The 24,385-nt window shown below is 50.5% G+C and overlaps 1 protein-coding gene across 4 annotated transcripts in view; it reads left to right on the top strand.

Moving 5' to 3' along the window:
* The window catches only part of NACC2 (NACC family member 2), a 53,514-nt gene extending 30,016 nt beyond the window's left edge, over window positions 1-23,498 (top strand). The window contains exons 1-6 of one of the 4 annotated variants that reach the window (XM_010397829.3): window positions 2,590-2,850; window positions 4,283-5,206; window positions 13,822-13,989; window positions 16,601-16,706; window positions 16,985-17,082; window positions 18,399-19,006. In XM_010397829.3, coding sequence (XP_010396131.1) covers window positions 4,345-5,206; window positions 13,822-13,989; window positions 16,601-16,706; window positions 16,985-17,082; window positions 18,399-18,898 — 1,734 coding nt within the window. In that variant the 5' untranslated portion in view covers window positions 2,590-2,850; window positions 4,283-4,344 and the 3' untranslated portion in view covers window positions 18,899-19,006. Of the gene's footprint in view, window positions 1-2,589; window positions 2,851-3,015; window positions 3,418-4,282; window positions 5,207-13,821; window positions 13,990-16,600; window positions 16,707-16,984; window positions 17,083-18,398 lie in introns of those variants that run through there. The other 3 variants (XM_010397828.3, XM_039561541.1, XM_010397830.3) reach the window with 3 other exon arrangements.
* The last annotated feature ends 887 nt before the right edge of the window (window positions 23,499-24,385 follow it).

The raw sequence follows: 24,385 nt of genomic DNA, 5'->3' as shown, positions 1-24,385 counted from the left end.
TACATCTGTAATTGCAAAGGTCATTTCTCCTGCAGCGCAGCTCTTGCCATGTCAGATGGGCTGAAGCCATTTCAAACCCTTCAAAAGTCACTTGGTGCTCAATTTAAAAGAAAAATAACCATAATAGAGGAATTTTAAAGTTAGACATTATCAAACTTTATTGCATTTGCTGTCTAATCACAGTAGTTTTTTGTTGCTGTTGTTTTTAGGGAATGTGAGGTTTGGTGGTGAGTAGGTTCTCCTGGGCTTTCAAGACTGTTCCGTTTTCTTTCTTTGTGATTTGGGGTTGGGGTTTTGGGGGCTTTTTTAATCTATTTTGGTTATGAAAAGACAGGGACAGAGGGAGGAAGGAGAAACAAAATTCCAGCAGTCCTGGCTGATGGTTTCTTGGGGTGGTTTGGGCTTTTGCAGCTTCCTTGTGTGGCTTTGCTTGTGTTCCTTGATGCTCTTTCTAGACCAAACACCGTTACATTTCCCCCCATTTCCCTGAGAGCCATATTTTGGGAGGGACCAGTTGTGTGCAGCATCTTGGTTCAAACTCTGACCTCTCCTGGCAGGTTGTACATGAGATCTGCCAAGGATTTGGGGTGCTGAAGCACTTCAGTGCTTCTCACTTACTTAAACACATCCTAAACCAGCACATTTTTGGTGTTCTTAGGGAGAGACAGGGGTTGCTCCTGACAAGCCTGTTTGTTTATAGAGTAAATTCTAAGTAATATTAATAATTGATATTTATTTTAAGTTTGGCTTCTTCTGCACTACCGAGCTGTCCTTGGCTGGTCCCACACATCCTGCACTGCTGGGTCCAAGAAGGTCCATCTAGGGACTCCCTGGTCTCTCCTCCAGCTCTAAGGGAGTCCTTCCTGGAAGAAAGGAGGAGGAAATCCTTCTCCACCCATGTTCTTCCCATCGCTGTGGATGAGGCTTCCTTAGGTGCCTGAGCGGTGACATTTTTTCTGTAACTCAGGTTTTTCTCAGTGATTTTCACAGATCCAGAGTGGATCTGTGTTTGACAGGGCAGATTTCATCCCTTCTCCAGCAGAGATGGGTGGTGTCATAGCTCGGAGAGGGTTTTGGCTCTCAGGCTTGGTTGTTGTGGTGTCATCTCTGACCTCCTCACGGGATGTCACCTTGGTCCCCTCTTGGCACCTTCGCCTCCTCACCAGCACCAGGCAGAGATCCCAGTGACCTCCTGTGGGGTTTGGATGAGTGTGTTGAGCATTCCCAAGGCAGGGAGGCCCTGGTGTGGGAGCAGTGTGGCTCTGCAGGCTCTGTGAGGCTGCAGGTCCTGTGGGATTCGGGGCAGCCGTGTCAGAGGGGTTTGCTGGGAGCGCAGCCGGCCCCGGAGCGCTCCAGGGCACAGCACTTCCCTGCCCTGGACTTGAACTTAATGCACCAAACATCCCTTTGGATGTGAAAGTGGCGTTGTGAGCAGGATCAGGAGGGAAGGGTCAGGCTGGAGCATCACCAGCCCTGTGCTCCCTGCAGTTATCCTGCACTAGGGATGGCCTCACCTCTCATCCCTGGAATTTTAACTGTGTGTGACCGTCCGAGCGCAGCAGCTGAACCAAATCCGTGACCGATGGCACAAGGAAAAATGCTCTGGCCAAGGGAGAAATAAGCAAAGGGAGGCCCCACCCTCTTTCCCAGAAAAAAGCACCAAACATGCTCAATAAATGCGAAGGTAATTTAAAATCTGAATCCAGGAGACAATGTGACTGGGATTTCATTACTTAAGCAAATGGATTTGCTTTTAGTGGATTCAGCCACAGACTGAAAGAAGCTTTCCCCAAGGGGTAAACATTTTTCCTGCATTTGAAAGGCTTTCTTGTATTGGGGAGGGGAGCTGGGGGGGCAGGCAGCAGGACTGTGGCTGCCCAAGGAGCGCCTTTATTTTGGGCAGATTTGGGCATTCCCAAAGCTGTGCTTTCGGGCAGGTGGTTTTGGGGAGCTCTTGGGGTGGGATGCTGGGCCACGTGGGAGGATGCTGGGGGGGATGCAGGGGATGTTGGGGCGGATGCAGGAGGATGCAGGGGACATGCTAAGGATGCTGGAGGGATGCAGGAGGATGCTGGGGGCATGTGGGGGGTAATGCAGGAGAATGTTGAGAGCATGCAGGGGTGATGCAGGAGGATGCTGGGGGGATGCTCGGGGATGCAGGAGGATGCTCAGGATGCAGGGGAGATGCATGAGGATGCTGAGGGGTTACAGGGGATGCTGGGGGTACAGAAGGATGCTGGGGGGATGCAGGGGATGCTCACCACCCCTGCTCCGTGCCTTCCCCTGGCCGCAGGAGTTAACCAGCAGCAGTGCCAGCTCTGCAGACTGTTTGGAATAGTTTAAATGCTTTGACACTCTGGATGTACTAGATGGCAGGGGAGGCAGTTTACAGCGTAATTCATATGCAAAACTGCACTATAAATTTAAAACCTGTCTCAGTTGCCGTGGCACCACTAAGCATTTCATCAGCATACAGTACAGTATTTCTGCCATCTTTGTTTGCATTGCAGTGACTCATCAAAAGTCTGTCTTGTACCAACACTGAGAGCATTCCTCTGGCACTGATATTTCTCTGTTTTTAAAGCTTCGGTTTGAAACTGGCATTTACTTCAGGTCCCTAATCAAAGGGCTCTATTCATTGCAGAGAGCAGCCTGAATGTTAATCTGCATCCGGCCTATTCATTTAGATGCTGTGCGCTGCCGGGGAGATTTGACTTGGTAAAAGCTTGAGCTCCAGCAGATACAAACCCAGGGCTCGATACTATATTTTATTTTCCCCCTCCCCTGAGCTCTCGGCGGTCGGGGGACCGGAGCCCCTCGGCAGCGGCCGCTCTGGAGACGCTGCTCAAGGTACGTTCGCTCCCGGCCGGGTGAAGGCACCAGGAACTTCCTCGCTTGGAAGAATTTTTTTTTTTTTTTTTAACCATGCAGATACAATTAAATTGGCTCCGAGTGTGTTCCCTTTTCTTCCTGTTACCCCGTGGCCTTGCAGATAGGACTTTTTTTTTTTTTTTTTTTTTTTTTTTCCCCTCAGCAATGGGAACAGAGCAGCTCTTTGTGGGTTATTATTTTCTTTCCAGAGATTTTTTTTTTTTAATCTTTCTCAGATAAACTTCTATTTTTTTTTTTCCTCTTTTTTTAAAAAAATATATCGTTCTTCTGAGCTTTCAGTATTAGTTAACCGTAGTTTTTCTTCAGTAGTATTAAAGGCAAGCAGGATTTTAAATCTCCTGGACTCTTTGGGGAGGGAGCACGGGGGGGTCTGGGCTCGGTGCATCCGCAGTGCTTTGCTCCACTGGAGTTTCAGTGCCCAGGCTGCACCAGTGCTACCTGCTCCGGCTTTGCGCACGAGGTCCCTTCCAACGCCAGGCTCTTTTTTCGGGAGGTGAAAGCAGGAATTCTGCCCATGGCCAAAAGGTACAGCTGGCCCTGAAGAGCGGCCGTGGCGGGATGCGGAGCCGGAGCCGTCGCCTCCAGCCTGGGGTCACTCGGAGGGTCCTCGCTGCCGGTACCCGGGGGCGCCGGGCTGGGGGCCGGGGGGCTCTGCCTGCGCCAGGGGCTGGGCTGGGGCTTCCTCTGCCCCGCTCGGGATCTGGGGGAGGAAAATAAGAAGACAACTTGGTAGGCGGCTCGCTGCGGCAGGCACGTTGATTTGTTTTATTGGGGTTCAAATATCTGGCTTAATTTGGAGATAAGCCTCGTTTTGTTGGAGGATAAATCTGTTGAGAAGGGGTTTAACTGTTGAAATGCTCCCTCTTTCTGGTGCAAATGGGAAGATTGCTTTTCAAAGTGCTTTTTCCTGGGAGCTCTCGCTCCGGCAGAATCCTGTATTTATTTCGGGCAGAATGGCACATTGTTTTATAAATATCTTTTCTGTAGTTTCAACATAGCTGCTGGTTGTTGTGTTTCTTATATAATGCTACCGAGATCTGTCTGACTGTCTTTCGTTTGCTTTACTGTTCTCTCCCATTATCGTTCAGATTTTCCTGCATAAAGTAAAAACCCCCAGGGGAATAAATCAGTGGTGCTTATTTAAACAGACCACAACTCGAAGGAAATACTTGCATTTTTGGAATATCCTTTGCCATCCACCAATAGCATTCCCAACATCGCTCGAAACCATCGATAAGTAATTTTTATAAGCGATTGCTTTTCCGTGTTGGCTCTCAGAGCTCGGCTTGGAGCCTTTGATGTTGGGTGAGGTGGGTTCCTGTGCTCCTGCCTGCTTTGGTGAACTGTCTAAAAACGTTGTTCCTCTCTCCCTGCCTTCTCCGTTTTTCAGATGTGCCCTACTTTGGATATTCCTGCATTGAATGTCTGAGGAGCTCCAGCCGATCCTGAGCCATGTCGCAGATGTTGCACATAGAGATTCCCAACTTTGGGAACACCGTTCTGGGCTGCCTGAACGAGCAGCGGCTGCTGGGGCTGTACTGCGATGTCTCCATCGTGGTGAAGGGCCAAGCCTTCAAGGCTCACCGGGCAGTCCTGGCCGCCAGCAGCCTCTACTTCCGAGACTTGTTCAGTGGGAACAGCAAAAACGCCTTTGAGCTGCCGGGGACCGTCCCCCCCGCTTGCTTCCAGCAGATCCTGTCCTTCTGCTACACCGGCAAGCTGACCATGGCGGCGAGCGAGCAGCTGGTGGTGATGTACACGGCGGGCTTCCTGCAGATCCAGCACATCGTGGAGAAAGGGACGGACTTGATGTTCAAGGTCAGCTCTCCCCACTGTGACTCTCAGACCACCATGATCGAAGACCCCAGCTCGGAGCCGCAGAGCCCCTGCAACCAGCTGCAGTCGGCCTCGGCGCCCTACGTCATGTCCCCCTCCATGCCCATCCCGCTCCTCACGCGCGTCAAACACGAGAACCTGGAGCTGCAGGCCCTGCCCGGCTTGCCTGGCAAGCGGCCCCTCGAGCCCGGTGCCCGGGACGGGCCCGGCGGCGCCGGTGGCACCAGCGCGGGGCCCCTGAAGCTGTCGCGCGTCTCCTACTACGGGATGCCCAACCTGGCCACCCTGATCCCCAACGTGCAGCAGGTGCAGTACTCGCAGGGGGAGCGCACCAGCCCCGGCGCCAGCAGCATCCCCACCACCGACAGCCCCACCTCCTACCACAACGAGGAGGACGAGGAGGACGACGAGGCCTACGACACCATGGTGGAGGAGCAGTACGGGCAGATGTACATCAAGTCCTCGGGAGGCTACTCTGGTAATGGATGTCTCTCTCCTTGGGTTTTCTGCTCCCTCTCAGTGGTTGTGTGGTCCTCGTCCGGCCACTGTGGGCAGTTTTGGGTTGTTCACCAGGCTTTTGTCTTTGGGGGTTTCAGTTGTTGGTTTTTGCCCACGTGGTGGGCTCAGTGCTGGTGTCCAGGCGTGGCATGGGCAGGTCCCCCCGTGCCATCGCTCCCCAACTGGGAGATTCTTTAGGTGAGAGGCTGCATCATCCGCCAGGGTCAGCTCAGCCCTTCACTTTTTGGCTGAGGCTGCCAATGAGGAGCCTGGTGGTTGCATGAGGCCTGTGGTGGTTACATCCATCCCAAGGTGATGGCTGAGCTCACCAGCCATGGGTCATCCAACAGCAGTGCTCATCCATGGCAAGGGAAGCACCAGCCCTTCTGGCCCGGTGAGGGCGAGGTGGTCAGTTTGGGAGTTAATCTTCTGTCCTGGCTTTTTAGAATAAGATTTTCTAAAAAGTGATGAAGGTGTGGCATTTGGAGAAGGGAGAACATCAACTAAATCATTTTCATAGGTGTTAATTGAGAATATCTGCAAAAGGAAGGATAGAAGGACTTTTCTTCCCACTGCCTGAAGTGCCCCCTTCTCCTTTGCCAGCCTTGTCCCACACATCACTGTCAGAAAGGGAAAAGCAGTCTGGGGACTTGATATTCTTTTATTTCCCCATTAGAAACACAGTGCTCAGAGCTAAGTAAAGTCCCTCTCCTGGCCTTCCAGAATCTGGGGTTAAGGGATGAGTGCCAATCCCTCGATGGGCCTCAGACAGAGGAGGCAGCTTCACTTTGGTGGTGGCTTCACTTTGGCTGCTGCTCAGCCCCAAGGTGGGCACGGGGACACGAGAGGTCCCTTCCCTCTCACTTCCTTGGACACGCAGCCCCTTTCCCTGGGCACCTTGCAGGGCTCAGACCCTCCTGAGGAGCCAGGACAGATGAGGTGCAGATCCAGGGGCTCAGTTCCAGAGGGGAGATGCCCGTGGGGTGCTGGAGTGTCTGCATCCCGCATGGAAGCAGCTCCCAGCACCCCGCACACATGGAGCTGGCAGCATCCCCCATGGAAGCTCAGCCTTGCAGTGGCCTCCCTGTGGGAGCTGCAGGTGTTTGTGGCAGCAGCTTTGATCCACAGGAGCTCCCCAGGGAGGGACATCTTCCCGCCGGCTCCGGCCGCACGCAGCATCCCCTCGCTGGAGCTGCTTTCCCTGCTCTGGCTCCTGGAATTGCTGCACTCATATTGCAAATGTTTTAACTCTGGTTCGTTGATGAGCTTTCCTCAAAGCCATTTGATTTTAGTCTTCACCAAGGAGCAAGATTTGGCAAATAGGACAATTTTTGTTACCTAAAGCCAGGCTTCCTTAGTACTGAGAACAGGCTTGCCCCCACACACTGTCCCATCCCATCCCATCCCATTCCATCCCATCCCATCCCAAGGAACAGGAGCTCAGCACCCTCTTGGCATGTCCCCCTGCCAGGCAGCAAGCAGATAAGCAGTATTTTCCAAGGTTTTTTCACTAAACTATGTGAAAAAGAGGGGGAAACATAGCAAAGTTGCTATTTTAATATTAGAAATATTTGCTGGGAAAAGTGGCCAAGCAGTTGTAGAAAATGAGCCTCAAAAGCCTGAGTGCTCTCCCTGCCCTGCATCAGGTCCCAGTGGTGGGAATGGGGCAGGAGAGGAGTGGGGTCAGGGATGGGGACAAGGTCATGGTTTCCTCCAGGGCTGCTGTTAGAGCCAGACTGAACAGGAATTGTGCTGTTCCTCAGTTGTTTGGAGTTAATTTTGCTTTTCCCCACTGTAGAGCCTGTGGTGAGTAATGTGGGTTTGCCTCCGGCGTTATTCCTCGGAGCAGTGGGATTATGCCCTTGGACCGTGTTTTCCATCCCTGTCACGGGGCCAGTTCCTGCAGAAACAGAACAAAACCAATTCAGAAGGCGAGGGCAGGACCAGCCCCGGGACAGTGCAGGCAGCAGCTCTGTCCCTAATCCTTGTGGGGCAGGAGTCATCCCAGTTGGAAAAGTGAAAATCCGAGCGGCTTTCTCAGGTGTCACTGGAGATGCTGCAGCCCTTGTGCCAGAGCTGGGCATGCCACAGCCAAGTTTTCCTGCTTGTTTTCCTTAGGGAGAACCAGGCTGTGGTGCCAAGGCCATGCAGGGAAGGGGCAGGTTGCAAGGCTCTAAATATCCCACATTTCTGCTAAAATTCCTCTTCCACAGCCACACGTTTCGAGGAAGTTTCCTGTTTGAAACAAGCCCGCTGTAGGTACCAGGCTTCCTGGAAAAGAGAGTACACAAAAAAGAGATTACAAAAAGTAAAACCTAAGCTGTTCCATTATGGTTTGGACTTGCAGAGCTAACTGTGTTTTAATTACTCGGGATAAACTGTACCCTCAAAAGGTGCGGAATAATGAAACCGTAAGATGGAAGAGAGAAGGCAGCTAATCCTGCTCCTGGCATGGAGATCCCGACAGCCTCACAAAGGCCTGGGGGAGGGGGCAGCCCTTTAAAATAGGGATTGCCAAGGTTTCCAAGAGGCTTGTTTGTGAAAACAAAAACAAAGCCAAAGAGGAGCAGAGCAGACGAAGCTCTGAATTTCAGAGAGGGTTGTTGGGTTTTTTTCCTTCTTTTCCTCTGCTTTTTTGTTCCCCATCTGAAGCGCTGGTGCTGGTGAGGGTGTGGTGGGACACTGGTGGCTGATGCTCTTCACCTGCCTTCAGCCTCACCTTCCACCCTTGGAGGGGTCACCAATCCTCTTCTTGCCCCAAGGCTGGGGGTTTTTAATTTATTTTCTTCACCCCTTTTTGTAGTCAGAACCATTCTGAATCTCCAAAGCTGGATCAGAGCCACATCTCCAAATAAGAGAATCCTTAAGGTTGGAAAAAGCCTTCACGATCAAACTTTGACCAAACACCACCAAGAGCACTGAGTGCCACATCCAGTCATTCCTTGGGCACCTCCAGGGATGGGGACTCCAAATCTCCCTGGGCAACCCCTTCCAATGCCTGAACACCTTTTCCATGAAGAAATTCCTCCTGGTGTCCAGTCTGACCCTCCCCTGGCACATCTTGAGGCTGTTTCCTCTTGGAGGAAACCTGGGAGAAGAGGCTGATCCCAGCAGTGGCGCTGGTGTGAGGGACCAGGACAATTGTTGGACCTGCAAAAGGAACAGCAGGATGAGGCCAGGATTAAACACAGCAGGGTCGGGCTTAGGTGCTGGCAGAGAGAGGCAGAGGGGTGTAGCAAAAGGTGCTTCAGTTTCCCCCCAGCCTCTGGCCACGTTTGGTGGCCACGGTGTCACCGGTGCCGCGCCAGGCTGGGAGCACTGCGGTAAAATGGCTCCTCACTCCATAACTAGGTCTGGTTGTGGAGAACATGTGGGCCTCGAGGACACGAGCGAGACTTAATGAGGTTTCCAGCATCTGATCTGAGGAACGCACAACTCCAGAAAATATTAAACAAAAGCAAAGTATTTTTATCCCTGTTAATTACAGCGTCGTGGGCCTGAGCTGAAGTGGGTTTCAGCAGGACTTGCAGATGCTCGGCGCTTTTCTGCACTGAGCCACGTTCTTGTCAGTCAGCTCTCTGCTGAGCAGATGCAGTTAATTTAATTTTGACAGGCACCAGCGAAGTTGTGCGAGGGTCCGTCCTCCTCCCCTGCTCCTGCTGCACCCGTTTGCAGGGAAAAGGGAAAATCTTTATGCAGCAAATGGCTGGAATGTAAAGGCTGGACTTGAAAGTTATGAAATCCTGAACTGACAAGAGCACACTTCATTAAAAATTCATCTAAAATAGCCATTATAGAGTAGTTGTGGTAATTAGCTGAGAGAATAGTTTTCTCTCCTGGCCCTCTGATTCCTGACAGTAAGGAAAGAGGGCAAGGAACAGCCCAGAATCCCGAGTGATGCAGCCCGTGCAGCATCCCGAGTGGAGCCCGGGCACGACGCGCTGCAGCGACGTAAATCACGGCTGCGACGCCGGGTGATTGCAGGGGATGGAGCAGCTGCCTGTGGCTGCAGGGACACTGACCTGATCCTGCAAGGTCCCACGTGTCCCTGTCCGTCCTGCCACGGCCAGGCTGACACTGGGCTGCACACGGGGGGGATGCTCGGCAGCAAAGAGCTCGTGGATTTTTAGGAAACGAAGCAGTCATGGGATGCCCTGATATCCACCAGAGCACTCTGGCTTTTTGCAGGGGGATTCCAACACCTGGATGCTGCTGGAAGCCACACTGTGTGGCTTTAGGTGACAAGGTGGGGGTCTTGGAGGTCTTTTCCAACCTGAGTGGCTTCGTGGTTCCGTGTGTGGTGCTGGCACTGCCCCATCCTGACCCCAGCTCCATTGGAGCTGAGCTGGGGGAAGGCTGAGCCCCACACCAGGGGCACTCAGCCTCTGGCCTTTTTTGGCATTAAACTTCCAGCCCCGTTTTCCTCACTCTGAACCACAGATGTTTAATTTTAGGCTGGCAGATGTTTCACTCCTGGCTGAGATCTGAGGCGAAGGCAAGATAGGGGTATTTATAAACCAGTAATATTTTTCCTATACTAATTCCAGATTACCTCCCTGTATAAATAGGTCACAAATCAAATGGCTACATTTCAGTACGTTGGTATAAATGTACTATTTGGGAAATGTAAACTCCCCCCGTTGGGACTCTGTGATGGATCTATCCCGTGGTGCTTGCGTGTGTCCTCTGGTACAGGTTTACATCTGCAGCAGATGCTGGTGATGCTGAGGCTGTGGAGGGAAGATATTTTTGGGATGGTCCCACTGCCAGCAGAAAACAGGCTGATGGGAGAGAAATGTTGTTAAAATATTGCTGCTTGAAAAGAGACTTTTCGCCATGTAGGGAACAGGGGAGAATCGTCCTTGTGTTTGCATCCGTGGTGGAGCAGGTGGATTCTCAAGCCTTTTCTTCAGGGCTTGAGATGTGTGGTTTCATGTTGGGAATCTGTAAACATCGATTTTTGGGTGAGGCTCCATCACTCTGATGTTTCTGTGTCTCCAAATCCCATTCCTGAACCAGAAACAGTTGTTTCTTAGCCACAGGAGCATCTTGAAATTTACGGGCGGTTTGGAGAACCCAGACTGGTGGGAGCTGGGGGTTCATGACTCATTTTGAAGCCCTGGTGTTTGGATTGTCAGGAACTAAGGAGATAAGTGAGTGCTGGAGCCAGGTGCATGTCCAGCAATTCCCAGGCACTCACCTGAGCAGCCCATCCCCAGTGTGGGCCCAGCAAATCTGGCCCCAAACACCTCAGGTGGGATGTGCAACCATTCAATGTCACCAAACCATCGTGGGCTCAGCACTAAGGTGCTGTAAGGGACCTCTGGGGTGGGCAGTGTGTTTTAGGGATAAGGAAGACATGTGCCCCAGCATCATGCACAGCCCGGAGCCATGAAGCATGGACCAGTGAGTTAGTTTGAGGCTGTTTCTTGAGGCAGAAAATCCAGGAAAATGGGTATTTCCCATTCTGCACCACCTGTTGCGGCTGCAGCATCCAGCTCAGTTTGGGATGAAAGCATATATCCAAATAAATAAAATATTCCAGTGTTTGGCTGGCAGCTCTCGTGGCTTCCTCTGTAATGATTTCCTGCCCCTCTCTGCTGGCTGGGAGCTCCTTTCTTGCTCAGGAACAAAACTGTATTTAACAATACTTCCCATTGTTTGCCCTTCCATTCAAAGGGAAGGAGCCGCTGCCCTCTGAAGATACAAATTAATTAGAAGCGAATACTCTCCTGTTCTGTGGAGCAGAAAGGCCAAACAGAGTGGCTTTCTTTGGAGACATGGGACCAAAGTGGCTCTTGTGTCCTGCTCCTTTACATAACCCATTGCTATCTGCTCGATTGAGGTGCCACTGAGAGCCCCAAACCTCTTTTTGTTTGCTTTCGTTGGATTTGTGCTGATGCTTGAATGGAAACTAAGTCCCCCCAAATGATTTGTGGCTGTGTTTAATAAGAGATTTATAGACAGAGAGCCAGCAGGACAGATGTAACCAAAATCCAGCAGTGGGTTGAGTTGCACTTGGTCTTTTTAGCTGAATTTTAGTTTGGTTTATGAAGTGTTTGATTTCATTGGAAGAAATAGGAACTTCTCCATTTCTCCTTGTGTAGAAAGTGAAATGTCGTCAGAAGCAGATAATCCCCTGAAGGCAGGACTGTCCCCAGCCTGTCCTGAAAAGCTGCTGTTCTTTCAGGAAAGAAGTTCGGCACCAACTCCTTCAAAATTTCTTCAGGGAGGGAGAACGAACACAGTTCTCATGCCGATCTCTCTCTTCCCTGCCTCGTTAGTGCTACTGTAGGATCCCTTTGGCCCCCAAATCTGGGGTTTCATGGAATGCTTGCCTGTGGAAGGTGGTAGAGCAGGTGGGTTTGTCCTTGTCCACTGCAGCTGTTTCCACTTGGATGTTGTAGGTGACAAGGCTTGAGGAAGACTCTTCATGGAAAAGGGAGGAGGACTCAAGACTGAGGTTTCCCTCCTCCCTTCACAGCAATGACTGGGTCACAGGCTGCTCTGAACTCTGTCTCATTTGACTGCAACTACATTCCCTGGAAACCTACAGCCCTTATATCACTCAAAAAACACCTGGAGGCCTCTAATCCGAGAGTCCATGCAGGATTCAGCTTCCCTTCACCAGCTCCACTGGTTTTTGGGTGGTGATGGATACTGTGGGTGCTTTTGACCTGGGTCACTGGTTAAAGTAAAAATGAAATATTAAAAATTCAGTTTTAATAATGGCAGAGCCCTGTGCTGGGGTGGGACTGTGTGGTCACATACACAGCTCCTAAGGGGCGTGTATTTAATTTTACCTCTGAGTAAAATTTTACCTCTGGGAGCTGACTGAGGTCTCCCTTCCTCCCCTCAAGCTGCCCTGCCTTGCCCTGCAGAGCCAAAAAGCTGGGGACAGACAGCAGAGTAGGCCTGGTTCCTCCATACCCGCTGTCCCTCTGCCTTTGGTTTCCTTAAGCTGGTAAATATCCGTATTTAATTGAATATGCTTTGCTTAGCACTCTTCGAAAGCCTCAAAATACAGCTGCTCTTTGAGATCCTCCCTCAGTGGGAGTTGACCCCCATCTCCAATGGGATCTTGGATCTGGGTGCTTGGGAGTGCTGGGAATATTGCACTTGGGAATGTCAGTGGCACAGGTTTTGCACAGATAACGGGGCACGAGGAGTTTAAAAACACCCTGGGAGTTGTTCTGCTGCTGTTGGGTCCTTACTCAGTGAAAGAAATGCTGCTCTCCCTGAGCAAGGGGCATCCTCCTGGTATTCCAGAATCCCTCCTGGCATTCCTCAGGGCAAGAGGGAGCCGTGAGGGTGGGGATGCTCCCGCAGGCTGCGATAGGATGCCACGGCCCAGCACGGCACCGCGGGCATGTCCTACTTAGAACACTGCTCCCTTTGTCCCCGAGCCATCGCCCTCAGTTACTGCAGCAACAAGTCTGCAAAACTTGTTATTTTATCTGCAGAGAGGAAAAGTGGCCCCCAGAACTCCGGAATAATCGCAGGAAAAGACACCTCTGGAGCAGGAGACATTTAAGAGTTCAGAAACGCTCATTGCTGGGGTTTCTGCTTCTCTCAGTGTTCACAGATACTGAAGCACAGAGCTGGGTTTGGGTTTGTACGTGGCACTTACCACGTTATCAAACAGTTTTGGGGAAAAAAGGTGGATCATGGTAGAGCTGGGCTGCAGTTCAGCCCTGGAACTGCTCCCACCACATCCTGAAGTTGATGTGCACAGTCAGCCCTCATTGCTGTCAAAAATTGTTGTTTTAAGCAATCCGGTGGTCTTGGACTGTAAAGGTGCTTTAGAAACGAATCCTCAGCGTGCCCACAAGACCCAGATTTGGAGGTGCTGGCAGGTACTGGCAGGACAGCCCAGTATTTCCAGCTTTTGCATGTTACTGGTTGCTACTGGGGCAGTGGTGGACTCTGGGGATGGTGCATTGGGGTGTTTTGGTTTTGAAGCCACATCTTAATAATATTTTTTGGCTTGTTGGTTGGGGTGTCTCTTGTTACTGAGAGGAAAAGCTGTGCTGCAGAAGGCAGAGGAAGAGAAGGTGGGCTGGAGGTGGCCGGTGGGTGCAGCCTCAGGAGAGGCTCTGGTGATCTTTCTCAGAGCAGAGGCATCTGCAGGGTCTGGATTTTAACTTCAGCAGGAAAAACCATCAAGAGAAGTAGTGATGGGACTGCTGCAGGTGTTCATCAAACTGGGGCAATTTACTGCCAGTTTAGAACCCCCTGCTGAAGTTCCTGCCCTTGTCCTGGGGGTGTTTGGGGCAGCAGCTCCGTGTGCTGCGCTTGTGGAGCGATGCCAGCTGGGCAGAGATGTCCATTTTCACAAATGATTAACTTAGGAGAAGTTAAAGCATAATTAGATTCTAAGAGTCCCTCTTGCAGAACCTGAGACTGCCGTGGTGGGGGAGACCAGGGGATTTTTCCAGGCTTTCAGGTGGTACCTGCCCTGCGGCCGGACGTGGCTGGACGTCTGGAGGGGGGAAATACTTCCAACTGCTGCATGAAAAAGTCCAAGTCTGACCTTCTGTCAGTGTTGTGCCTGAAAATCAGTTATTTTAATGGTTTTCCCTTTTAATTTTGAAGTTGCCCAAGAGAAGCCAGAGCAGATCCCGCTGGAGAACCGCTCCTGTGTCCTGATCCGACGGGATCTGGTCGCTCTCCCAGCCAGTCTCATCAGTCAGATCGGATACCGCTGCCACCCAAAACTCTACTCGGAGGGAGATCCTGGAGAAAAACTCGAGCTGGTTGCAGGTAAGTTTTCTTTAGAATCCCTTTGGATTGCTGCTGGTTTCCTCCTGGAATTGTGTTCTCCCATCTTGCTGGAGTCGTGCATCTTGTGTGACCTTGCTGTGTCTTTCTGGATTATTCGTCACCAATCATCTTTTGAAAAGTTCTGAGTTTCCTTTAATTTGCTGATAGAAAAATGTGTCATTAACAGGATTTATTCAATTGAATTAATTTAGCATTTTAATTGAATTCTGCAGCTTGTGTTCTTCCTGCTCGGTGTGGCTGCAGCGAGTGTGTTTTCATTTAGAATCACAGATCTAAAAACCCAGCAAGCCCCCCCCCCCAAAAAAAAATTACCACATTATAGGACTTACAAAGCAAAGGAGATAAAATTTGTGTCAGTGAACAAGCTCTGAAAAACCTGTAAAAGTTCCTTTAACACTTTACTAAGCAGTCAAGGGCTGCAGCAGGAAGAGAAGGAATTGTGTTTTGTCGTTTCTTCTGTCTTTTTGGGGGGAATTTACAATACTGAGAGAATTTACTCCTTCTCTGTGAAGGATTTCTGGCCAGTGGGAAGTGGAAGATGGTGCTTTTTAGCTTCTGATCACAGTGTAGAGCTTGATGAAGAGTGAAATCAGGTGGCTGTGCCAGCCCAGGCACCCCCAGCACTGCACAGAAAGTGTTTAACTGGAGTGACCAGGTCAAATTCCAGTGGAAGTAATCATATTCTGGTTTTAGAAGTTCCCCCCAGCTTGGGTTTTTTCCCTTGGTTGTAGCTGCGTGGAGATGACTGGGCAGGACATCTCAGACCTGCCCCCAGGTGGGGAGGTTTAATTAATCCCTGCAAAGCCCTGGGTCCAAAAAGGACATGTGGCAGCACAGTCCATCCAAATCAGTTCTTCCCTTCCAGTCATTTCTCTCTCGGTGAGGAGCATGATTTCATTTTCAGTCTGTAGAAGGAATCAGGATTTCAGGGGATGCCCACAAAGGCTTCCAGCTGATGGAGGACAGGACTCTGATGGAAGGCAAAGCACAGCGTACAACCACAAGTATTTATTTTGTATCTGGAATATTAATTTTGTACCAATTTCCATTTAATGTGAGACTTCTTAAAGCCATCAAGTGGTGCAGGTTATTTTCACAGTGAGAGCTGCAAATTGGCTTGAGGCAACTCTGCTTGATTTACATTTTTCAATCTGGAAAAAGAGTAGATTAATATCACTAACTGATAGCAGCTGCCTGGTTATCTTTCATTTATTGAAGTGAAGTACCCCTCGGTGGTGGCTGCTGTTTGCTCTGATGCCTTATCTCTTAAAATACAAAATAAACCCCCCTAATTCCTGTCTCAAACCTGGGGAGACCTGGAGGGGAGCTTGATCCTGTGGGGAAAGTTTTCCTCAACTGTCCAAGTGGGAGTGTTTTCCTTTTGTCTCTGCTTTTTCATGCCACAATTGATTCAGCAAACTTGAGCAGCCCTCTCTGAAAGGGTCTTGAACAAGGCTTGTGGTCACCACAGCACATCTGAGGGAGGGACTGAGGCTGTTAGTCAAAAAAAAAAAACCAAAAAACCCTCATTCCATGGAAGAGAATGCAAGGAAAATTCCTGGTGAGACATGGCCCGGCTCAGAGATCCGGAGTGATGCTGGATCCTGGGGCAGGATGAGCTTCCTGGGCTGCCCCTGTTGCCAGGGAAGGTGCAGAGGGTCAGGCTCAGAGGCTGCCCTGAGCTCCAGCTCCATCCTGAGGTTCAGGTACCATCATCTTCCCTGGAAATTCAGGAGGAGATATTATTTCTCCAGTAGATGTTTTTGTATCTTGAGAACAGAGTGTGTTCTGGATCCAGATATGACCCATTATTTAATCTTAATTAAAAGCAAATACAGAAACCCTCTCATGTAACAGAATGCCTGAGAAATTGGATAACCTCTCCCTGGAAGCGATGCCAAGGCAGGAGCTGTTTGGTCTATGAGCAGAGTAAAAGGTTTGATATAAAAACTGCTGTAAAGCACTGCCAGACCCCTGGATGTGTGTCCAGCTGCTTTGCAGGGGCTCCTTTTTCTTCCAGAAAACATCCTTAAAGGCAGCATGTTCAAAGGCAGCAGTTCCTGTGCATGAGAAGGAAAATTCCCTGCTCACCAGAGGTATCTGGAGGTGATGGGCTGGGGTTTTGGAAGCAGTTAGATCTGTAACCAAGTGCCTCTTCTGTGCTAGATGAGCTTTTTCTTTCATATCCAGCTCTGTGTTCTACAGTCTTGCACCGGAAAAAAAAAAGAAAGGCCAAATGGATTGGGGTTTTCTCCCTTCAGAAAGAATAAATAATCTGAGCTGTACGTATAAAATCACAGTGCAAGCCTTGCACTGCATGCATTGGTGAGAAAACAAGAATCCTTTCATTTGATTCCCACAGACTTCCTTTCTGTACAGATAAAATTACGAGTTGGTATTGCCTGGGACTTGCCAAGGCCCCAAGGATTCGTTAGGATTTTCCAGAAATCCCACTCCCCTTGTTGCAGCAGGGGAAGAACAGGTTCCCACTGCATCAGGACCGGCCAGTGAGGAGGAGCTGTTGGTGGCTCAGGGGTGGCTCTGTGGGTGTGTCAGGGGTTAATTTTGGATTCTCCCTCCACCCTTGCAGGCTCAGGCGTTTACATCACGCGGGGGCAGCTGATGAATTGCCATTTATGTGCTGGTGTCAAACACAAGGTGCTGCTGAGACGTCTCCTGGCCACCTTCTTCGATCGGTACGTCCGGTCCCGCTGCTCCTCATGCTCTCCCCAGGGATTCATTCCCTTCATTTCCTGGGGATTTAACGCTGTGTCACGAGTGCTTCATCCTCTGCACTCACTTCTGTGCATTTTCTTCATGATGCTTGAACACTTTATTCCATTTCCATGCACATTTCCCATTCCTTGCCTTAAAATCCTGGCGATCCCTCTGCCAGAACCTGAAGGGAGGAGGGCAGGGCAGTGGCTGTCCCCTGGGTCCCCTCTCCAAGGACCTTCCTCTGCCTTCCCCACAGGAACACCCTTGCCAACAGCTGTGGAACTGGAATCCGGTCCTCCACGAGTGATCCCAGCAGGAAGCCCTTGGACAGCAGGGTCCTGAATGCAGTCAAATGTAAGGAGAGGGATGTTCTGCTGCTGGGGTGGAACAGCAGGGCCCAGACCCATCTCTGTTGTGTGATAATGGTGGGATTAGGTTGTAGGAAAATCAATTTGTTTTTTAGTTTGCATCATTTTTTGATTGCCCACAGAAGCTGTGGGTGGGCTCTGCTCTCCATCAACCACTGCCCCTGCAGTCACTGTGGGTACCTGGGGTGTTTTGGGACAGGAGGTGCTGGAGAGGGAGGAGCTGAGGGTTGGAGGAAACCCTGAGGGATGCAGAAAGTCTGTTTGCCATGGGCTTCATATGCAGTGGAAATCACTGTGTTCTCTCACCCTGGCTGAATTCTGGGGAGAAAATCTTTTGTGTAAATATTACTGGGCTGGAAAACAAAACTAAGGAACTTTTAAAATTTAGTTTTAAGATTTGGAAGAGAAGTCTTTCCCCTCCCTAATTGTTAACTCCAGGAGCCTTCCAGCTGCCCTGGGAGATCTGTGGCATGTGGGGAAAAGGGATAAGAGGGCAGACATTCAGTAACGTGGTTGAACATGGTGAAGTCAGCTCCCCATTAGCAGTTTCATCCTGGAGAGTCCCAAGTCTGGACCTTCCAGCCGTGGTCCTTCCTGAGGGGGGCTGGAAAGGCATGGCTGTCATGTGCCAGGATATAGGGGGTGGTTTCCTGCTGCCTGGATTTCTCCCTGTGCACAAGCTTTAGCTGACAGTTATTCACCGTGGCAGTTCCTTGGATGCTGCTCCATAACATCAGGTGCTTGGCTCCCGCAGAGGAGCAGGGCACGAGGGATTGCAGGGCTCCTGCAGCTCCCAGCTCCTGCTGGATCCCGGTGGATGTGCCAGCACAGGGGTGTTGGAGCAGCCAGGCTGCTGGGCCGTGCAGGGGTGGCACAAGGAGAGGAACAGGGAGAGGACAATCCCTCAGGTGTCCCCTCAGCTCTGACATTTCCCACGGCACTGTGGGTTTAGGAGCCATCAGTGGAGCTGCTGCTGGGGAGTTTGTGGGACCTTTTCTGTGTCCACCTCTGGTTTGGCCATTGCCACATGCTGTGGTTGTGGGTGCCAGCACTGGGGCTCCCCATGGAGTGAGGGGCCCTTCTCCAGCCCCCTTCCTCTGCCACCTGGGATGTTCATGCCTTCTGCTTTTATCCCTTCCTGGCTTGTGTCTGCAGCTGAGGAGCCTTGTCTGTGTGTGTCTCCTCGGAGAGCTCAGGCCCGTGGGTGAAGCTCCGCTCCCACCTGGGAGGCTGGGATCACTCTGTGCCACCTTTGTGCCGCTCCCTCTGAAGCCTCAGCTCTGTGTCTCCCTGTCTTTGCAGTGTATTGTCAGAATTTTGCCCCGAGCTTTAAGGAGAGCGAGATGAACGTGATCGCGGCCGACATGTGCACCAACGCGCGGCGCGTCCGCAAGCGCTGGCTGCCCAAGATCAAATCCATGCTGCCCGAGGGGATGGAGATGTACCGCACCGTCATGGGCTCCTCCACAAACACTGTCCCCCTGGAGCCCGAGTTCCAGCCCAACACTGCTCAGGTCTTCGAGCAGCGGATCTATGCAGAGAGGAGGAGCGACTCGGGGACTATAGTAGCCTTGAGAACTAACACAGTGAATGTAGAGCTGAGCAATGGATCCAACCAGTCCTTCGAGCAGAGCGAGGATGCCGAAGGCGCCGGCTCCGTGATCCAGGAGGCAGCTGCCACAGATGCCATGGCATCGGAAACCCAAAGCACTCCGCAACCTTTTGAACAAGGTTCGGGCTCCTCCAGCCGGCCCGAAACCCCCGTGAGAAGACAAGATGGTACTTATGGAGGGACTTTATAAAGAGAGCAAACATTTCATGACCTATAAGGGATCTGTAATACTAAAGCTGCTTGCATGCATTACTAATACAAAACAAAAAATGTGATCAAGCCACTTACCTACTGAACTGCTACTGTTGCCTGAAAAAAATGTGATTTTTATTCTGCTTGTATTTAAAATTTATGAAGGAAATAATCGCATTCGTTATACTGTAAACGACTAGGTCTGTGGCGACCTACTTAAAAAAATATTGGGCTCCTTTTTTGATATTCCTGAGGTTAGTCTATAAGATTGTAGCTTTTTCTTTTTTTTTTTTTCTTCCTTTCCTCTTTTTTTTGTTGTTTTTTTTTGGTTTGTTTGTTTGTTTTAAGAAGGGGAGGAGAAAAGCTAGCCACCCCCCACCCACCACCACCCCGTCATCACCCCATCCATCACTCAGCTCAGAAGTAAAGCCATCGTTAACCTTGTCCTCTAAGGAGAGTTTTGTCACTGAACAGGAAAGCGAGGTGTGTTCGGGTGCAGGTGCTGTGACTGGCCGTGTTTGTCTCGGGAAGGGCTCGAGCCAAGTGGGATGGGCTGGGGGAAATCGTGACAGTGATCGTGACCAGATCCCTCTGGTGTCAGGGGGAGCCCTGGCCGTGGGTGCCCGGCGCTGGCGGGGACTCGGTGCTGTTGTCCCGGGGAGTTTCCTCTGGCTCCCGGGAGCAGGGATGGGTCTGCTGGAGTTGAGGCTGGCACGTGTCGGGAGGACTGCGTGGGATGCAGGTGGAGAGCCTGGCCGCTGTCGTGGCTGTGGTCTGGTTTTTGCCCAATACGGCTGGGTTTGGGTTTGGTTTCTCTCTCCCTTCCTCTCTCCCTCCCAGCGACTCCTTTTCCTTTGCTTCTCCGTGTTTGCACCTTCACGTCCCCGCTCCTGGGCGGCCGGGCTCTGTCACCCCTCTGCACCCCAGGGCATGCAGGTCCTGGGGCACCTCCTGGGAGGGGAGGACCCTCCCCTCAGTGCCTGTGAGGGGATTTAGGGAGGAATCTCAGCATGGAGAGTTGTTCTTGCTCCAAAGGACACGGAGCTGGGAGCTTTTGGTGTTGGCTCCCGGCAGCATCTGCACCAGAGGCAGAGCTCAGTGCATGCAGAGCTCACCCTCTGCCCCCTCCCTCCTCCCCAGGCCAACCAGGCTCTCGCTTTTTAATAATGTGGAGTGCATTGGACGCAAAAATTAAAAGAACAAATGAGCTTTGTGCCCTTCTGTGAAGAGGTTTTGGGCAGGAGGAAGGGCTTTGCCTCTGCTCACCCTCCTGCAGCCCCTTCTGGGGAAAACCCAATGTGGAGTTATTTATCTTTATTTCTGTTGTTGCAGGCTGATGTCCCCAGGCTGTGGTGGCTTTGGTGACCTCGGGATGGGACTTGTAGGTGTCCCTGGAGCCTGATGGGCAGCAGGTACCTGCTCTGTCCCTCGCCTTTACAAACCCCAAAGTGACGGGAATCTGTCCCGCAGACCCGGCTCCAGCGGGACTCTGCGGCTTCCCCCGGAGTGCTGGGGCCAGGCTGGGGGTCCCCCGGGGGTGGCACTGCTGAAGTGCCCCCAAGGGATGGGGACAGCGACGTGAAAGCCACGTTTGGCTTTTTCCTTTTTTTTCTTTCCTTTTTTAATGATGATTATTTTTACTGTGACTTAACGACCTGCTTTAATGACACTTGCAATGTGCAGCTTGTTCTTTAACACGTTTGGAACTAGGAACAAGGTGCACAAAGAGTCACTTTTTGGCTGCTGTGGCTGTGCTCCTCTTTTCTTTCCTGCTTTGGTTCCCTAATCCAGACAGCGCTTTGCTCAGGGTTTTCTTCCTTCTTTGTATTTCCATTGGGAAAGGGGGAGCGGGGAGAGGATAACCCAACTTTTGGCCATTTGTTTGTTTTCTTTGATACTTGAAGCAGTTTTTTGCATCGTAAATAACGAGGCTGCCCAGCCTGTGCCACTGCTCCTGACACAACAAATCAGCGATGGGGGGTCCTGCCCCACGTCGGGGTTTGGCACAGCTTTTTGGGGGGGACTGTGATGCCCCAGACCAGGTGTTGGGGGCTGGTGCAGGTGCAGAGGTGTGGGATGCTTCGGAGAAGTGGGAATGAGCACGGCTCTATTTGCACTTTACCCACATCACTGAACAAACCCGGGGACCACAGGCTGAGCTCGGGGGGGGCTTTGTCCCCAGCCATCCCCAGGGACACGGAGCAATCCGGTTCTTTGGCCCTGGGGTGTCCCCATGCCCCCGGGAGCAGCTGCTGGAAGGCAGCTCAGCCAGCTCAGTGGGGCTCAGGTTTGGCTGAGGACCCTCCTGATCCCCGAAACTTTGGGTTTGCCAAAAGTTTGAGGCAAGCTGGGAGCGGCTCCGGGTGTCGGAGATCAAAAGTCGTCCCTTGTGTGTGTGTCTGTGTGCATATATATATATAAATATAGAGAGAAAAGATATTGCAGAGGATTCCTCCTGCTCCTTTTTGGCACTTGCTGGGGGTGGGGAGCAGGCTGAGCCCCCCAGCTGGGGCTGCACTTGGCTGTGGGATTAATTCTGGACCAAACCTGTTCCCAGACAGCCGGCGGGGCCACCGGGGGGGCAGCAGCAAAGTACTTGAATGGCTTAGGACAGAGAGTCTGGAGAGAGTCAAGTTGCACAGTGAAAATATATATTTTTATACCTAGCACAACTTCCTGTATATTTTGGGGGTTTTTTCTTTCTTTTTTTTTTTTCTTTCCTTTTTTTTTTTTTTTCCTGATTTGGGTTTGTTTTATTGATTATTATTATTATTATTATTATTATTAGGAAGGCAAACTTCTAAAATGTGAAGGGCGTTGGGTTTTTCCTTATCTGGTAGATGAGGGCAAGCATTTTGCACTAATGTTTCCTGTGTGTGGAGGATTAATGATATGTTTGAAAATGTTATATGGTAATGATTGTATTCTTCCGAGAAAAAAAAACCAACAAAAAAAGCAAAAAAAAAAAAAAAAATAACCCCTTAAAACTGAATGTAAGGTGAGAACAGAGCAGTCCATCGATTGTATGCGGCTTTCCTGAGTGCCTTAGAATTTTTTGATCATTTTTTTTCCAAGGAAAACAGATTAAGAAGATCAGATCATAACCGACTCCTTCCTCCTCTTTGTTTACGACACTATTTTAAATTCTAGAATTTGGGGCTGCTTTATAATGTGAATAGGAAACTGCATTCATCTAGGTCTGACAGTGTAAAATCAGAGCATCAGTATTTATGGTATGTCTGCACCTTTATTCTTATGCTTGACTATTAGCAATATTACCTGTATATTCTATATCTAAAGTTATACCAAGCACCTTTAACGAGCGCAGAGTGTAAAAGCACCCGAGTTCCCCGCAGCTGCCATAGTGTAGGACCAGCTCCTCTCCTCCTCGTTAGCGCTAATTAAACACCGCTTTGCCGAGGGGCTGCATGACCCTCTGCCCCCCCGGGCTGGCAGTGACCCCCGGTGTCCCACGGGCCGGTGACATTCCCGACCTTTCCCGGTGATGAGGGCAGAGGGATGTCCCCAGCAGGAGCTGGCAGCAGCTCCTTGGGGCCACCTCCATGGTGGAATCCTTGGAACTGTGATTTCCCTCTCGAAATTCCCCGGAGGACACGGGGCCAGCGGTGAGGCCACCGCGCTCCGGGGCTCCGAGGGGTCCGAGCCCAGCCAGCGCCCCAAAACTGGAACTGCCCCCAGGCTTTGGGGAGCAGAGAGCCCTCCGTGGTGTCACCAGGGGCTGCCCCCAGCCCTTGTCCCCCGGGGTTGTGCTCAGATCCCTCGTTTCTCTGGAAGTGGCTCGCTGCGAGTGGAGAAGGACCCGTGGGAGGCCGGGATGAGCCCCGGAGTGTCCCCAGCTGTCCCCCCAGCCCCCATGGCCAGCCCGCAGCCATCCCGGGATCCACCTGCTGTTCCAAGTGTTCCTGCTCTCCAAACCATGCTGGGAGCGAGCGAGGGGGCGAGTGGGACACACTCACATTGGAAACCCCTGCAGTCCTCCTTGAGTTTCTTCCACTGTTAAAAAAGCGTTTTGCACACACACAAAAAAAACAAAAAACAACAAAAAAAAATCGTGATTTTTATGTCAAGGTTAAAAAGAAAAAAAAAAAAAGCCAAAACTTGCAATACTATTTTTAGCAGACAAGAATAAAGAAAAAAAATAATTAATAAATAATAATTAAAAAAAAACAACTGAGTATAAATGTATAAATATTTTTGACTTGAACATTTGGATGGCACTTGATTCAAATAGAACATTAATCCTTTGGACAGAATGTTTGGGGAAAAAAAAGGACTTAAAGTACAAGGTTGTTTTTAAAGCGTCTTCATAGGGTATTAAGTAGTACTGTAATTCATGACTGTTAAAAATACTTTCTGTGCTGTAAGGAAATCTCACAGTACCACTGAATTATGTTCCTCAACTGTCTCAGCCACGAACGATGCTAGCTTCTTTTTTTTTTTTTTAATTTTATTTTTATTTTATTTTATTTTTTATCGTGCATTATTCACTAGTATTTATGTGCTCTTACTCTGTATAGTTCAGACTGTTATTTTGTAGCCATGGCTGACACGATATATCAGTAACTAAAAAAAAAAAAGAGAGAAAAGATGAAGACCCCCGAGCTGGAACTGTGCTCATAGCTGTTTTCATATGACGAAAAAAATCCATTTAAAAAAAAAAAAAGAAAAAACCAAACAAAAAAAAAACCAACCCAATGTGATCATTAATTGTAAAACGCTTTGTAAAATTCACATTTACAAAATAATAAAGTAAATTACAATTAAAAGGTTTCCTTTGCTCTGTTTTCTGTCTTTCTGGGTGGTGGGTAGTGTTAAGCAGGGGGTTGTTAATAGGTGCTCAGTCTCCACTTCAAGGTATGAAAGAGCCCCCAGATTTGGCTAGTTGAAGGGTTTTGCACAAATTTGGGGGGTTTTGAGTTCCCTGTACTGCCCTGGGCTCTCCCCCCACCTCACCTGATGTGGTTTGAGCATCTTTTGGCTTTTTTCCCTGGACACATCACACCCTCCCTCCATCCATCCTTACTGCTTATAAAAGCTAATGTTTATTGTTATCATTATTTTAAATTGAATTTGCAGCCTCCCCAAATCAACGCTCAGGGCTTTGCCAGAGAGTGGGGCTGAGACTGGAGGATGCGCCAGCAGCCAAAATCCATCGCTTTCCCACTCTGCTGGGAGCTTCCCACCTCTTCATCATGGAAAAACCTCACCCGGGCTCCGAAAACGGGCAGGAGGGCTCCTGCCACCCACCCATGGACACGTGTGATGAGTTTGCCGGGTCTCAGAGGGCGTCTCGAGGCCCTGGTGCAGAGTCAGGAGGCTCAGGGAGATGCAGCATCGGTGGCTGCGTCGCCATCCCTGCTCCGGGGTGAGGGACCGACGCCAACAGGGAAGATGCTCCGGAGCACCGGGAGGTCCAAGCGGTGCCCCAGGGCTCCTGGCTCTGCCCAGGATGGGGCTGTCGTGG

Source organism: Corvus cornix, chromosome 17 (genome assembly GCF_000738735.6).
Source record: "Corvus cornix cornix isolate S_Up_H32 chromosome 17, ASM73873v5, whole genome shotgun sequence".
In the NCBI taxonomy this organism is placed as follows: Eukaryota; Metazoa; Chordata; class Aves; order Passeriformes; family Corvidae; genus Corvus; species Corvus cornix.
The sequence above is the reverse complement of the archived record's forward strand: the minus strand, read 5'-3'. Positions and strand labels throughout refer to the sequence as shown.